This window comes from Furipterus horrens, unplaced genomic scaffold (assembly GCF_987537825.1).
Source record: "Furipterus horrens unplaced genomic scaffold, mFurHor1.1.pri manual_scaffold_12, whole genome shotgun sequence".
Taxonomy (NCBI): domain Eukaryota; kingdom Metazoa; phylum Chordata; class Mammalia; order Chiroptera; family Furipteridae; genus Furipterus; species Furipterus horrens.
In genome coordinates, this window is record NW_028327182.1 from 54072192 (window position 1) to 54087747 (window position 15556).

Sequence of the window (15556 nt, forward strand, 5' to 3'; positions counted from 1 at the left end):
ATGGAAGAAGTATTTGTAATCTTTTTAAAAACCATGTGCACCAAGCATCACCTTTTCAATTAAAATTTTATTTTTAAAAGTTTAAGTCCCTCAATTTCATGACCCTTTTTAAACATTGCTTTAAAAAATCTCTTAATTTTTAACTCATTACAAAGTCTTCCAAACTAACAAATTCACATATTGAAGCCTCAAATTGTAAAACCTCTTTTTGGTGATAAGGACTCGGCCCAATTTGAGCACTGATTTCATGCGTTATGAATCACAAAGCACACACTATTCGGACATTAATTCCTACGCAGAATACTACTGACGATCAAGATACATTGAAAACCAAGAGTACCTAAGGATTCGGATACGGTAGCGGTTGTCATCAACACGGACTTGCTCCATGCTTTCCCTCCCTTGCCAGGTGTACGCGAGTGTTCTGGCCCTCGAGTGGGGGGAGGGGACGTCCATTCTGAGGCCCCAATCCGTTCCTCCCAGTCCGGCCTCTCCCGCTCTAGCGATTGGAGGTTCCTCTGCCTCTCCACCTCCTTGGTGGGAGGGGTCCTGTTTGTGGTGACTTAGCACTGACGGCTTAGGTGACCCCGCCCACCGCCGCGACCTAGTGCTGCAGCCCCCAGACGTTGAGACACTCCACGCTCTCGGTGAGCAGGTACCACTGGCAGAGAAGCGGGGGGGGGTAAGGCCGCGACCATAACCTCCAGGCAGGCGGTTAGGCGCCAGTACTCAAGTCGCTTCCTGCCTGGCGCTAAATTTTAAAAAGTTAATACGAGCCGCCAGTTGGCTCCGGAAACGAAACCAAATTTGTACCATGGGCTACCTCCTGGGCCCCTCCAGGCCCTTAGCGCGCTGCGCCACCCGGAATAGACCTTTCTGTAGCCATTTTCTGCCGCGCTGCATTCAGGCTCTGTGACGCGAGGGCTAAGGACCGCGGCTTCCGGACCCGCAGATACCTCACTAAGACCCTGGAGAAGGCGGGCTACGGGGCTGGTCGCATGGACTGCGGGGAAGGCGCTGGCGCCCGGCAACACGTGCTCCTGCTTCCAGGTAAACACGCCAGCTGCAGGGCAGCACGCAAGGCCCTCCTGGAAGGCGGCTGGGGGTGGGGGGTGGGGGGAGGAGGCACTTGGCGCCTGTGACCCCCACCCCGCGTGGACTCTTGGGGTTCCTACCGCCCGCGCTGAGGCCAGGCGCAGCCCGCCCAGGCTTTGCGCGACCTTGGGCCCCGGGTGCTGAACCAGATTCCTTCCCTGAACACATTGCCCCTCTTATTGGTCCCACATTACAGCCAGATGCGGTTTTAAAACCCAATGCTGGTAGCGCAAAAACGGACTGATGAGGCCCTCCCACACACACACACCTCCCCCACCGGCTTCCCTTGCATTCTTTGTGGCTCTGGTGGGCTGCTGGGAGTGGCTCCCCCGGCCTGCGCAGAGCAACGTGGGTTCAAGGACTCGGGGGCGCATTGTGATGCCGGGAGGTGTTTTGCCCTCACGGGTTGTAACTTGCCCCCCCCCCCCCCCCCCCCCCGCCCAACACACACACTCTGCTGCGGGCCCCGCGTCTGGGTTCCTACTGTATTGGAAGCTAGGATACAGCAGGCCCAGAATGGCATGGGAAACACGGCCCATGGCCTGGGACGAGGTAGAGGCTGGAGGTAAGCTGGATCGTGGTAGGTGGGGGTTAGGACAAGAGTGGTTCAAATAGGTTCAAGTTACAAAGTAATGACAGGACTGCTGGAGTCAGGTCTTTCAGCCCCCATCCCCACCCAGATGAACAGCCATCCACAGCCTGTAGGAGCTTGGGATGATGATCAGTCAGTTGCTGGACCCCGTTAAGTGACAGAATAAAAGAAGTTTGGGACTAGGGAGTGAAAGCCAGAAAAGGTTTGCCCTTTTGTAGAATCATACGTTAATATGACGACATAACATTGGAAATAAGGAAAATCCATTGTTCTTTGTATTTGAGATTTAGCTCAGCAAATGCTAAAGTTTTTGATGATGACGATATAGTTGCCCAGTAATGTAAATTTTATGGTGGATATTGAAAATTGTTACTCAATTTGTCAATATTTTTGTGTGTATAACCTTCTCAATCTTTATAAAGAGGTATGACATGCACAGTAAAGTGTACACACTTAAGTATACAACTGAACTATACATTTAAGTGTAATTCAATGAGCTTTTCACATGTATACTCACCTGTAACCATCTTCCAGGTCAAGATGTAGAACTTTTTCAGCAAGCTCCTCATGCCTTTTGGTAGATAGGGCCAGTAACCTCTCTGCTGACCTCTGTCACCAGAGATTCATTTTGCCTTTTTGAATCAGTGTGTACTTCTTTGTGTCTGGCTTCTTTCACTTGATGCCTGTAAGATTCATCAGTATTGGTGTAGCAGTTTGTTGGTTGGTTTGTGTTATTATTTTTGTGTATATTTTATTATAATAATATCCGTAGTATTTATCTCCTGTACTGTGGACAGACTTTTAGATTGTTTCCAGTTGGTAACTATTATGAATTACACTTCTAAGACAGACAGAGGAACTCATTTCTCCAGGGTGCATACCCAAGAGTGGAACTGTTTGTCTTAGGTACTTGTGTGTTCAACTTTAATAGACACTGCTAAACAGTTTTCCAAGGTGGTTGTCCTAATTTACACTCTGACCAGGAGTGTGTGAGAGTTTCTGTTGCTCCACATACTCTCACTAGAGATGTTTGTATAGTAAAATTAATGCAAAATTTAGGGTTTTGACAGACTCTAGTAAAGGGCTACCTGTATACATGCTTTACGTTAGGAAAAAACCCTCTTATTTTGCTATATCAATTCAATGAGATTTTAAGGATAAGGAACTATTCTTTCATATCAAGTGCATTATTATTCAGATATACACAATGGCTGAGGATAACATACCATGTTTTTCACACTATAAGACGCACCTGGGTTTAGAGGAGGAAAACAAGAAAAAAATGGTGTACTAAAATACTTAATGAAATAGAATAACTTTTCAACCATGTAAAGTGAACATGTAAAGTCCCTAAGGCGGTTTGACGTTGTAGTCAATACCGGCAACTCCTGCGGCGCACCTGAAGCCAAGCTGTATTGACTCCGTCTTTCCCTTGGATCCTTCAGCTGCGAAGAGAGGGGGGGTCTGCTGCATGGGCAACAGCAGACCCTCCATATCACCCTGCCCAGGCTCTGTAGCTTCAGCTTCACTGGAGAGGACACTCCAGCGTCATCGCAAGGTGTCGATTTAACACGGGAGGAGACAGATACCGTGTCACTCCCGAGTCGGACTGCACAGCCATTCTCGGCGGTGCAGATAGACTCTTAAGAAGCTACACCATCGTCTCTCGAGGCTCTGTAGCTTCAGCTTCACTGGAGAGGACACTCCAGCGTCATCGCAGGATGTCGATTCAACACGGGAGGAGACAGATACCGTGTCACTCCCGAGTCGGACTGCACAACCATTCTCGGCGGTGCAGATAGACTCTTAAGAAGCTACACCATCGTCTCTCGAGATGGACGGCTGCCGACGAAAGTGAACAGCAGTCAACAGTGGAATTAAGTACCATCATCATTGTCATTAACAAATGAGGAGAAACTTTAAGGTTCAAGTACTATTCTAGTTTTCTGGGAACTCCAAGAACTCATCGTTAGTGTCAGAATTTATGAAGCTCAGTTGCTCACAATTACTGATATCACTTTCTTCGCTATCTTCATATATGATACTATCTTCATTTCCATCTAAGGCATTGCTAATGCCACATTTTTTAATAACCGTACAATGTTTTCAGCCATTCACAAACTTGAATGATAGTGGGTCTTTTCATTCATCCAGTAGATGTCAGATCATGATTACCAGCAGCCATCCATTTGTTCCACGCTTCTTTCATAAAGACTTGAAATGGTTTGTTGATGGAAACATCAAGAGGTTGTAACTGGCTGGTAGGACCCCCAGGAATTACAGCTAGATGAGTCTTCACTTCTTTAAGCTCTTTTGTAGTTTTGTTAATATGTACTCTAAACTGGTCAAGCACTAATAAGGCAGGTTTTTTCAGAAGCCCTCCAGAACGTTTGGACCACACTTTTTCAACCCATACTCTCATTCCATTTTTTTCCATCCATCCTTTCTCATGAACATGCACAACAATTCCTTGCGGAATCACTTCTTTTGGAAAGTTTTTCCTTTTGAAAATTAACGTTGGTGGCAGTTTGGTGCTGTTTGAACAGCAGGACAACACAACCGTGTAATGGGTTTTCTCATGTCCTGAGCTTGTCACGGTTATGGTTTTGCCACCTTTTGGATCACTGTCCTACACAGCACCAGCCACCTCTCCCTCCTGCATAAACTGACCATTTTTCTGGAGCTACAGACTGGCACTAAGATCGTGTGAGCCCAGAGCATTACAGAATAGGAACTAAGGAATTAAAAAGTACCTGAAAGCTTCCGAAAGCTCCACTTCCCCCCACTTCTCCCTTGGCAGTTGGCCTGGTTAGGGCATTCAAATAAAAAAAGCTCATTGCTTCTCGCACCCCACTATCTGTTTTATGACAAAGAGATGAGCTTTTTATTTTATTTTAGTGCTCTAACCAGGCTAACTGCCAAGAGAGAAGTGGGGTTTTTTTGGATGGTTAGAAGTAGTCTTTAAGGTAGGGCCTTTAATAACAGGCATTGAGGAAGTTAAGAGGTGTCACTAGTTGTAACAGTCACTGAGAGTATCACTATCCTAGTTACAGGTTCTGGCAGACTACCCCCAATGCCTGTTACGGCTAGTGATACCCCTTAATTCCCTCAGTGCCTGTGTTACTACTAGAATAGTGACCCCACCATAACTCCCTTTATATACTACAAACTTCAGTATTTATGGCTGCTCACACAGAAATCTGGCGTGCACTGGAAACAGTATGGAGGTAGATGAGACAGCTGTAGCAACTTACGGAGCCAGTAGCCAGCAGAGAACGTGTTACTTCAGCTCCACCCATCTGCCTCTTGTGATTGGCAGAGCTTAAGGCACAGTGATTGGTGATTGGAGGCGGTTTTACTGACATAGACAATTGGCAATTGGCACTGTGCCTCATACCTGTTATTAGTCTCAGCTGATTCAACAGGTGAGCGGTTGTGGCTGGGAGTGTCAGGCTGCTCTCTGCACTCTCCCAGGTCCCGGGTGATGGGCAGAGGCGGATAACAACTGACCATATGCCCTGAGATTTAGCAGTAAAGTGGGACATTTAAGCATCCTCAGGGGTTTTGCGTGGGCCCACTGCTTCCCCTTCTAACAGCTGTCACAACCACTGATGGTAATACACATCACAATCTGTGATGCAATATTTGGGGGGAAAAAAAGTGCATCTTTTAGAGTGAAAAATACGGTAAGTTTCTTATTTTCTGTTTAATTAGTATTGACATTCATTCTTAAAGTGTTTCTGCCCTCATATACTAAACACAAAAACCTTCAAGATAATTAAATATTGATTGTATCCTGTAAAATTGTTGGTTTACTATGTCTACTTGCTGGGGCTGTGAGAAGAATTAAAATCCAGGTCCCGGTCAAAATTGAGATGCACTATGACCTTTGAACTCACTGGATGAGGCTGAGGCAGCTGTTAAGGCACTGATAGAAGGAACTGTCTGGCAGCAGGTTCTGTAACACAACTCAGCTTCCTGCTCACGTAATTCTTCTAGCCAGCCTTTAGTGCCACCTGCAAGCTCTGAGGGTACAAACACCAGTGCTTTGATAATTATTGCAGTGCAACTGTCTGTGCTTCTCAGACTTGAGGGTATAGGTCACCTGGGGAGCTTCACCCCACCCCCAGAGTTTCTAGTCCAGTGAGTCTGGGATGGGCCTGACAATGTGCATTTCTAACAAGTTCCTAGATGATGTTGATGTTGCTGGTTTGGGTACCTTACTAAGAACTACTGCAGTGAGACCAGCCTTTGAAAGCTGGATTGGGAGGTAGGAATGGTCATCCTGCAGTTTATATCTGTTTGTGGTAGGCCAGAAGGAACATAGTCAGGGGGAGTACATGTGGTGGGCAAGAAGTACATACATGGTCAGGGAAGAGCACAGGGTATGAGGTGTACACATGTATTTGTTAGGAGATAAGCTCTGATAAGTTATGCATTTGAGGAGGAGACTGTACCCTCCCTCGGCTGTGTGGGCACCATAACTACAGTAAAGTTGGGTCCTTAGTAAAGTAAACAAAAATTATATGAGAAGAATTTTATATTAAAATTGTTTGATGGGAGCAGTTTGTGCTCAGTTTTAGAAAACTTTTGGCAGAAGAATCTGAAAAGTTTACTCTATATACTGGAAAGTGAGCACATTAACCAACAGCCAAGAGAACTTTAGAGATTTATCCATGAGAAAAAGGTAAAGCCACTGAACCTTGAGATGACACCTTTTCCCCCAACATTTAATTTATTGAGTTACCTACCATAACGTTATGTTATATCTTGAAGCGTAAAATTTTAAAAGTACTATTTAGGTATCTTTGCCTCTCCTTTTCCATTTGCCTGAAGAAGTGGAATATCCCAGAACAACAAAAGCTGGAACTTGGAGGGATACTTGTGAGGTGGTCACAGGTGGGGCTTTGATTTTCATAGGCCGATAGAGACAGAACTGCCTTTCTTTTCAGCAGGGTAAGCATTTCTTGTAGTTTAAGATGGTCTTAAACATTTATCAAAAATGGCCTTGGAATACTAGCCTTTTTGCAGTTTTAGTTACTATAAGAGACTTAATATCTCTATTTTTTGGAATATGATAAAAGTTTCCATCCCTCTTTGCTGCCCTAAAAGTAAGTGTCTAAGTTGTATTTTAAATATTTTTCTCTAGTTTTAAGTTTTGTACACTTGTCAGTTCTACTAAGTTGGAATGGAGTCTAATGTGAAAGGCCAGCAGGCCAGGTCAGTACAGAGACTTTTTATTGTTAATATGGTTGAAGCATGTTGCTTAGCCATTTCCAAAGAACTGTTAAAACACTGGGAAACCCCGATATTGTGTGAGGGAAGAAGAAAGTAAGGACAGAAATGAGCTCAAGACAGTTCAAAAAACAAAAAACCTCATTCAGGTCCATTTAGGCTGAAAATATTCTTTAATCAGCCCTCTGATCAAACTGAACTATAGATGAGTTTTGCAATAAAGTAATTGCCCTTTATTTCATACAAATACATGTTTAAAAGTATTTTAGGGAGGATTGTATTTGATATTTATTTTCCCACAGCCAGAATAAGAACATAATGCCAGTTTTGAGGGGGTAGAGGATGGGATACTTTTTGGAAGAATTCCAGCCTTGCCTGCCTACCTTAGACACTCCAGATACATAATACTAATGAGCCTTTCATATGAGGTGCCGTAACAATCACAAATAATGATATCAGAGCTTTTCCAGATGGAATGCAAAACTATATTGGAAAGCATTGTATGAATGCAAGCCTTAAAACAATGTTCTAATTAAAGAATTAAAGATAAAGTTTAAAAAGAAATTAATTTTCCGATTTAACGATGGAGAACATGTGAGTGCTATTATTGATTAGAGTCAATAAGTTCTCAAGAATACCTCTTGTTTGAAAAAAATAAAAGTATGTGGCAAAAGAAGAATTACAAACTTAAATGAATTTTCAGTGACCCAAAAATAGAACAAAAAACGTGTTTCCTCCTTTACTTAAGTGCATGTGGTTAATCTAAAAAAAAATTTAAACATGTTTTTTGTTCTTTGTGATTGTTACGGCACCTCATATAAAAGGCTCGTTAGTATTATGTATCTGGAGTGTCTAAGGCAGGCAGGCAGGGCTGGAATTCTTATCTTCCAAAAAGTATCCCATCCTCTACCCCCTCAAAACTGGCATTATGTACTTATTCTGGCTGTGGGAAAATAAATATCAAATACAGCCCTTACTAAAATACAAACTGTTTGCATGTATGTATATTTGTGTTTAGAAATATACCTTGTGGGGTGAAAGCTTCCTTACTTTCTTCAGAAGGGCTTATTCATATGGGAAGAACCTGCACTTAGCTTGGCCAGCCATGGGGCAGGAGAATGGGGGGAGACCTGGCCAATTCAAGTGCTGATTTTAGACAACCTCTGAATAATTAAGCTCAGCTTCTGGGAAGGTGTGTCATTTATTGAATAGTCAGATCAGTCCTCTGTAGACCTTCAGCAGTGTGGGAATCCCTGAGTTTTCTAGCACAGAGCATGTGTAACATTTTCCGCACAAATCTGAGTCTGGCTTTGTCTTTATGAAATGTTTTTTGGTGGGAATCCAACTGACCTTTCTCAGGTGGCCACCGGATCTGCTCCCCTTGCTCAGAAAGCACGTTCTGAAGTTGATGGACTTAATCAGTTGCCAGTTTGTGTAATTAGGCTGCTTCCCAGAGCCTAATCTTGTCCTGCTAGCAATTGTTCCAAAGACCTGGGATATTTTATAAGAAAGATCTTGTGAGTCCTGCATATTTATTCTCCATGGCAGAAAAAAAATCATAAAAAGAAAGTAAGCAATATTCATAGGTTTTCATTTGAATAGCAGAGTAGGAGCTACATGAGTTTTCCCATATGCTTTGAGCTTTAACCATGATGTTAAGAAACAAACAGCTAAAGCCTGGCTATAGTAAAACACACCTAAAACTAGATTAGCTTTGTGTTGGAGAAATAGTGTCCTTGTTGTCAAGCCTCAATTTCCTCATCTCTACATTGGGAAGAGCAGTACTAGTCTCTTGGGGTTGCTGTCTGTTTGAGTACATGGAAGAGTTCTTTTGCACCCCAAGTTCTTAGCCTGGGGTGTGGGACAAAACAGGCATTTAATAAACATTTATTGAAGGAGTGAATGTCTTGCATTTTATTCTTCCTGCAATGTTTTTTGCTTATGCAGTCCTTTTTCTTCTTTCACTTCTATCCAAACTACCCTTTCTTCAAGGCTCAGTTGCACTTTACTTTCTGTGAAGCTAAGCCATTTGTCCCAATCCAGCTTCTCTTTTTTTGAAAGCCCTTGACTTTATGTCTGCTTGGATGCTGGCCCACTCTTCTCCATGTTCTCTGCCTGCCAAATGCCTACTTATCCTTTAAAGAAGTGCAAGTGTCACCTTCTCCAGGTAGCCTCCCCTCTTGGCCTCTCCCCCATTAATGTGCAAGTTAATGGTACCTCTTCAGTCACCTACACATTTTCCATTTCCTCATGATTATTCAATTCACTATCATTTTTATATTAATAATGTATTGAACACCCAATACATACTGGTAGCTGGGGAGGATCCAGGTCCATTTTCCCTGAGTAGCCACTTTTAGCTTCTCAGGGGTAGGAACCTTGGTCATAAGCCTCAGTGCCTCTGAAATAAGAACTTGCTACTTAGGACTTTCAGCCTCTTTGTTCAGAGGTCTTTTATATTTGTTTTAAAAATATCTTTAAAAGTGGCTTTCTTTTTTCGGTATGTCTGTCTGCTAAAGTGGAATGGGCTACCTGGTGAAAAGGTCAGATCTACATGTTTTGTTATCTGCCTCTGATAAAAGGAGGATGCAGTCCGGCTGAGGTTTCTCTAGCCAGAGCTGATTTGAGACAGAGGTGCCTCACACACCCTAGGCTCGGTTGGAAGCTGCTCTGTCCAACAGAGTCTTCGTGATCACGGGGGAACAAACTGTACCTAGGATGCTTTATTATGTCTGGGGGAAGGAAGGTGGCTGCCTCTCTAGTGGAGAACAGCAGCTAAACTTACTTCGTCCCTTATGCCTTTTATTGAGGAGGATACACACGAGAGATACAAGGTCAAGATTCATGAATTATCAATAACTTATAGGCGTTAGGATTACAGTTGACATGTACAGTATAGTAACAGATTACATGTACCAGTACAGGGGGCACAGTGACCAGTCTGTGTCAGGGTCTATTAAACATCTTGACGCCACACTGGCATTAGGTGCAAGGTTTCATACTTTCCTTTCTAGAGATTGTTTATGCTATGTTAAAGATAAAGAAAGCAGAGCAAATTCTAAAGCATAATAAGCATTTTTAAAATCCAATTCCCATGGAAACCCTCTGAGTGGCTTTCGGTTATGTTCCATGCGCAGCCTTATGTTGAGACTTAAAGACAAGCACAGCTGGAATGCCAGCGGCAGGTCATGCTCAGGTCGGGACTACAATTCCCTAAACCACAAGGAGCGGTTCCCTACTCTGATTTTCCTGCAAGGGTCTAAAGTCCCAAGATTTGGAGAGGCTTGGCCATAATCCGTTTCTCAGTTTTGACCAATTAACTCTTCATTTACACATTTTTCTCCCAGTATACTTTTAGTTACTTTTTTATTAGAATAGTAATACACACCCAGTAAAGAAATATTAGTAATGCAGAAAAATATAAAGGAAGAAAAGAATTTGTCCATTATTTTACCACTCAGAAATAGCAAGTTGGAAATTTTTTTTCTAGTCTTTCTACGTTTTATTTATCACAGAATGAATTCAGTGTTCTTAATTTTTTCCAGATTTTTTCTATTTCTGCCTCTTATTTCACTGTTTACTTATTTACCGTAACATTCATTAAAATTCTCAGAGATATTGGGGTTATACAAGAGTGTTATATGGTTTTATTCACTGTACTTAATCATAGAATTAGAGAAAGGCAGTTAAATTGATTTGATGGAGAGCTAAGGAACTGAGATTTTTTTTCTCTCAATTTTAGTAAAGATAAGAAGTTACAAGCCATACAAATAAAGTTGACAAAGAAAATTTGTAGGTTATACCTTGAGCAATGAAAAGGCTTATGAATTTTTTAAAGTATATTTTATTGATTATGTTGTTACAGTAGTCCTAGTTATTTTCCCCTTTGCTCCCCCTTGCAGTCCCATCCCCCTTAGTTCATGTCCATGGGCTGTGCATGTAAGTTCTTTGGGTTCACCCTTTCCTGTATTATTCTTAATTTCCCCCTGTCTATTTTGTACCAACCAATTATACTTCTTAATCCCTGCACCATTTCCCCTTTTCTCTCCCTTCCCTCTCCCAGCTGATAACCCTCCAAATGATCCCTATACCTATGATTCTGTTCCTATTCTGGTTATTTGTATTGTAACAAATATACCAACTAAGCATTGCTTTCACAAGGTAGACTGCATATTTAGAATGGATTATCTTTAAGACTGAAAATACAAATAGATGCAAGAGAAGTAAAGATAAATTTACAGAGCCATAATGGGCACGATAGCAAGCTAAGGTGTTTTGAAAGCCGTTTCAGGTTGAGTTTATTTAGAATAGCCATGGTATCCTGCAAACATCCCTTGGCATTAAGGGGATTCCAGTTAGAATGGACAATGAGTCTGCATACTATTTAATGTGAGGCCAATGCCTCATGATAGTGTTACAAAACCTGACTTAACACTTTGTTAGGAGTTCTCTAGCAAGTTCACATGTTTCTAGAAGAGGCAGCTGTGTGTTGTGGGCAGGAATAGTGGGGTGATGAAGAGCTTAAGACATTAGAACTCAGCTATTGAAGCATCAGAAAGAAGGTGCAGGGTTTCTGCCTCTCTGAGATTTAACTTTTCTAAAGCAACTTCCCCTATTTAGTGGGAAACTGGTTGAACACTGCACCCAAGCTTCAAATCTGATGTCTGCTGGGAGAAGCTGCTCCTTTTAGTTCTTGATTTTTTTGTTTGTTTTTTAATTTTAATTTAATTTTATTTCATTATTTAATTTATTATTATTGTTTTTCTGTTATGGTTGTCTCATTTTTTTCTGCCTTTGATCTCCCTTCCTCCACCCAGCTCTGCCTTCTCCCACAGTCAATACGCATTTAGTTGTCGATGTCCATGAGTCATTTATACTTCCTTGAATACACCCTTCCCCTTCTTTCCTCCCTTTTCCCCTTCCTCCTCTTTCCTTCCTTTTCCCCTTCCGCCTCCCCTCTGGTCACTGTTAGTCTGTTCCTTGTTTACATGCCTCCTTGTATTTTGCTTGTTTGTTTGTTTTGTTCATTAGTTTCCTGTATTTGGTGAAATCATATGATATTTGTCTTTTGCTGCCTTATATCATTTAGCATAATACTCTCCACTTCCATCCATGCTGTAGCAAAAGATAGGAGTTCCTTCTTTGTTTCTGCTGTGTAGTATTTAATTGTGTAGATGTACCACAGTTTTTTGAGCCACTCATCGACAGATGGGCAGTTAGGCTATTTCCAGCACTTGGCTATTATAAATAGTGCTGCTATGAACATAGGGGTGCATAGGTTCTTTTGAATTGGTGTTTCAGGATTCTTTGGGTATAATCCTAGCAATGGAATCACTAGATCAAAATGCAGTTCCATTTTGAGTTATTTGAGGAAAAACTATGTTTTCCATACTGGCTGCACCAGTCTGCATTCCCACCAACAGTGCACTAGGATTCCCTTTTCTCTACATCCCCGCCAGCACTTGTTGTTTGTTGATTTGTTTATGATGACCATTCTGACCGGTGTGAGGTGGTATCTCATTGTGGTTTTATTTGCATCTCTGATGGCTAGTGATGTTAAGCATTCTTTCATGTGCCTATGGACCCTCAATATGTTCTCCTTGGAAAAGTGTCTGTTCAGGTCCTTTGCCCAGCTTTTAACTGGATTGTGACTTCCTGGTGTTGAGTCATAGAAGTTCTCTATATATTTTGGAGATCAAACCCTTGTCTGAGGTTATCATTGGCAAATATGTTTTCCCATATGGTTGGTTCCCTTTTCATCTTGCTGATGTTTTCTTTGGTGAGCAGAAACTCTTTAGTTTGATGTAGTCCCATTTGTTTATTTTTTCCTTTATTTCCCTTGCCTTAGGAGATGTAATCAGTGAAAATATTGTTATGTGGGATATCTGAAATTTTCCTGCCCATGTTTTCCTCTAGGACTTTTATGGTGTCGTATCTTACATTTAAGTCTTTGATCCATCTTGAGTTTATTCTGGTGTATGGTGTAAGTTGGTGGTCTAGTTTCCTTTTCTTTGCATGTCCCTGTCCAGTCCTCCCAGCACCATTTGTTGAGGACACTCTTCTCATTCCATTTTATGTTGCTTCCCCCTTTGTCAAATATTAGTTGACCATAGAGGTCTGGGTTTATTTCTGGGCTCTCTATTCTGTTCCATTGATCTATATGTCTGTCATTGAGTATGACGTTGGCTTCAGGTTTCTCGTATATGGCCTTTATTATGTTGAGGTATGCTCCCTCTATTCCCAGTTTGCTGAGAGTTTTCATCATAAATGGATGTTGTACTTTATCAAATGCCTTTTCAGCATCTATTGATATGATCATGTAGATGTAGTGTTGCATGTAATCAAGTGACACTGAGGTAATTCCAGTAGGCAGAATTCTTGGACAGATGGGGGGCTGCCGCACGCTCAGGCAAATCAGCAGAGAGCATGAGACCCCACCGTCCTTTTATTAGGATTTCAAAAGTTACAAAAAATAGAATGGGGGGGGGTGGCTGTACAGCCAATAATGAAAGAATTTTTACAATGTATCATTAACGTGTAAAATACAGCTAGGGTAACTTATGACTTAGATAGCACCTATCAAGGATACAAAGCAGACCCACTAATCCTCATTAAGACTTTATTTACAAGGAGGCAGATGGAGTACTTAACAGACCTCTTTGTTCTCAGGATTCCGTGACTCAGTGGCCTGTACAGCCTAAGGCCGCAGGTGGAGACAAGGCCAGCTTATCTGCTGAGCCACAGGACACCTGGACGGAGGAGCATGTAAACATGCCCCTACCCAGAGATCTGAGTTCCTGCTACATGATCATGTGGTTTTTGTCTTTCATTTTGTTTATGTGGTATATTATGTTTATTGATTTGCAAATATTAAACCATCCTTTCATCCCTGGGATGAATCCCACTTGATCATAATGTATGATCTTTTTAATGTGTTGCTGGATCTGATTTGCCAGTATTCTGTTGAGGATTTTAGCATCTATGTTCATCAGTGATATTGGCCTGTAGTTTTCTTTCTTTGTTGTGTCTTGACCTGGTTATGGAATTAGGGTAATACTGGCTTCATAGAAAAAGTTTGGGAGTCTTCCCTCTTCTTGGATTTTTTGGAATAGTTTGAGAAGAGTAGGTGTTAGTTCTTCCCTAAATGTTTTGTAAAGTTCTCCTGTGAAGCCATCCGGTCCAGGGCTTTTGTGCACCCGGAGTTTTTTATTACTGTTTCAATTTCACTCTTTGTTATTCGTCTGTTCAGGCTTTCTGCTTCTTCTTGATTTAGTTTTGGAAGATTATATGTTTCCAGAAATTTGTCCATTTCATCTAGGTTGTCAAATTTCTTGCCATACAGTTGTTTGTAGTAATTTCTTACAATCTTTTGTATTTCTGTGATATCATTTGTGATACCTTCTTTTTTGTTTCTGATTTTGTTTATTTGGGTTCTCTTTTTTTCTTGATGAGCCTAGCTAAAGGCTTGTCGATATTGTTTATTTTTTCAAAGAACCAGCTCCTACTTTTGTTGATCTTTTGAATTGTTAGTTTAGTCTCTATGTCATTTAATTCTGCTCTGATTTTGATGATTTCCTTCCTTCTACTCGTTCTGGGTTTTGTTTGTTGTTTTTGTTCTAATTCTTGTAGCTGTAAGGTTAGATTTTTTATTTGGGATTCTTCTGTCCTTTTTAGGTAGGCCCGTATTGCTATGAACTTTCCTCTCAGGACTGCTTTTGCTGTGTCCCATAGGTTTTGAGCTGTTGTGCGTTCATTATCATTTGTTTCCAGAAACTTCTTGATTTCTTCCTTGATGTCATTGTTAACCAATTCATTATTTAATAGCATGTTATTCACTCTCCATGAGTTTGAATGTTTTTGAGTTTTTTCCTTGAGGTTGATTTCTAGTTTCAGGGCATTGTGATCTGAGAGGATGCTTGTTTCAATTTTCTTGAATTTGTTGAGGCTTGTTTTGTGTCCTACCATGTGGTCTTTGAAAATATCCCATGTGCATTTGAAATGAATGTATATTTTGCTTCTCTGGGTGAAAAGTTCTAAATATATCAATTAAGTCCATTTTGTCTAGAGTGTTGTTCAATGCCTCAATATCCTTGGTGTTTCTTTGCTTCAAAGATCTGTCCATTGTTGACAATGGGGTATTAAAGTCCCCTACTATGAGTGTGCGTTGCTGTTGATATATTTTTTGTAGTCTTCCAATATTTTCCTTATATATTTTGGTGTACCTATGTTGGGTGCATAGGTACATACGAGGGTTATATCTTCTTGATGGATCATTCCCTTAAGTATTATGAAATGTCCTTCTTTGTCTCTTTTTATGGCCTTTGCTGTGAAATCAGTTTTATCGGATATACGTATTGCTACCCCAGCTTTTTTTTCATCTCCATTTGCTTGGATTACTTTCCTCCATCCCTTTACTTTCAGTCTGTGTAGATCTTTTGTTTTGAGCTGTGTCTTTTGTAGACAGCATATAGGGTCATGTTTTCGTATCCAATCTGCTACCCTATGTCTTTTGATTGAAGCATTTAATCCATTTACTTTTAAGGTTATTATTGACAGGTATTTATTCATTTCCCTTTGTTCCTGTGTTCCTCTCCCTCTCTTTTTCTCCTTTTTCTTACAGCATTCCCTTTAGCA

The 15556-nt window shown here is 41.3% G+C and overlaps 1 protein-coding gene across 5 annotated transcripts in view; it reads left to right on the forward strand.

Annotated features, from left to right (window-relative positions):
• Positions 1-679: 679 nt before the first annotated feature.
• Positions 680-15556, forward strand: part of RNASEH2B (ribonuclease H2 subunit B) — a 93658-nt gene continuing 78781 nt past the window's right edge. For all 5 annotated transcript variants that reach the window (XM_090258187.1, XM_090258182.1, XM_090258184.1 and 2 more), the window contains exon 1: positions 680-1050. In XM_090258187.1, the coding sequence (XP_090114313.1) occupies positions 999-1050 (52 nt within the window). In that variant the 5' untranslated portion in view covers positions 680-998. The remainder of the gene's footprint in view (positions 1051-15556) is intronic.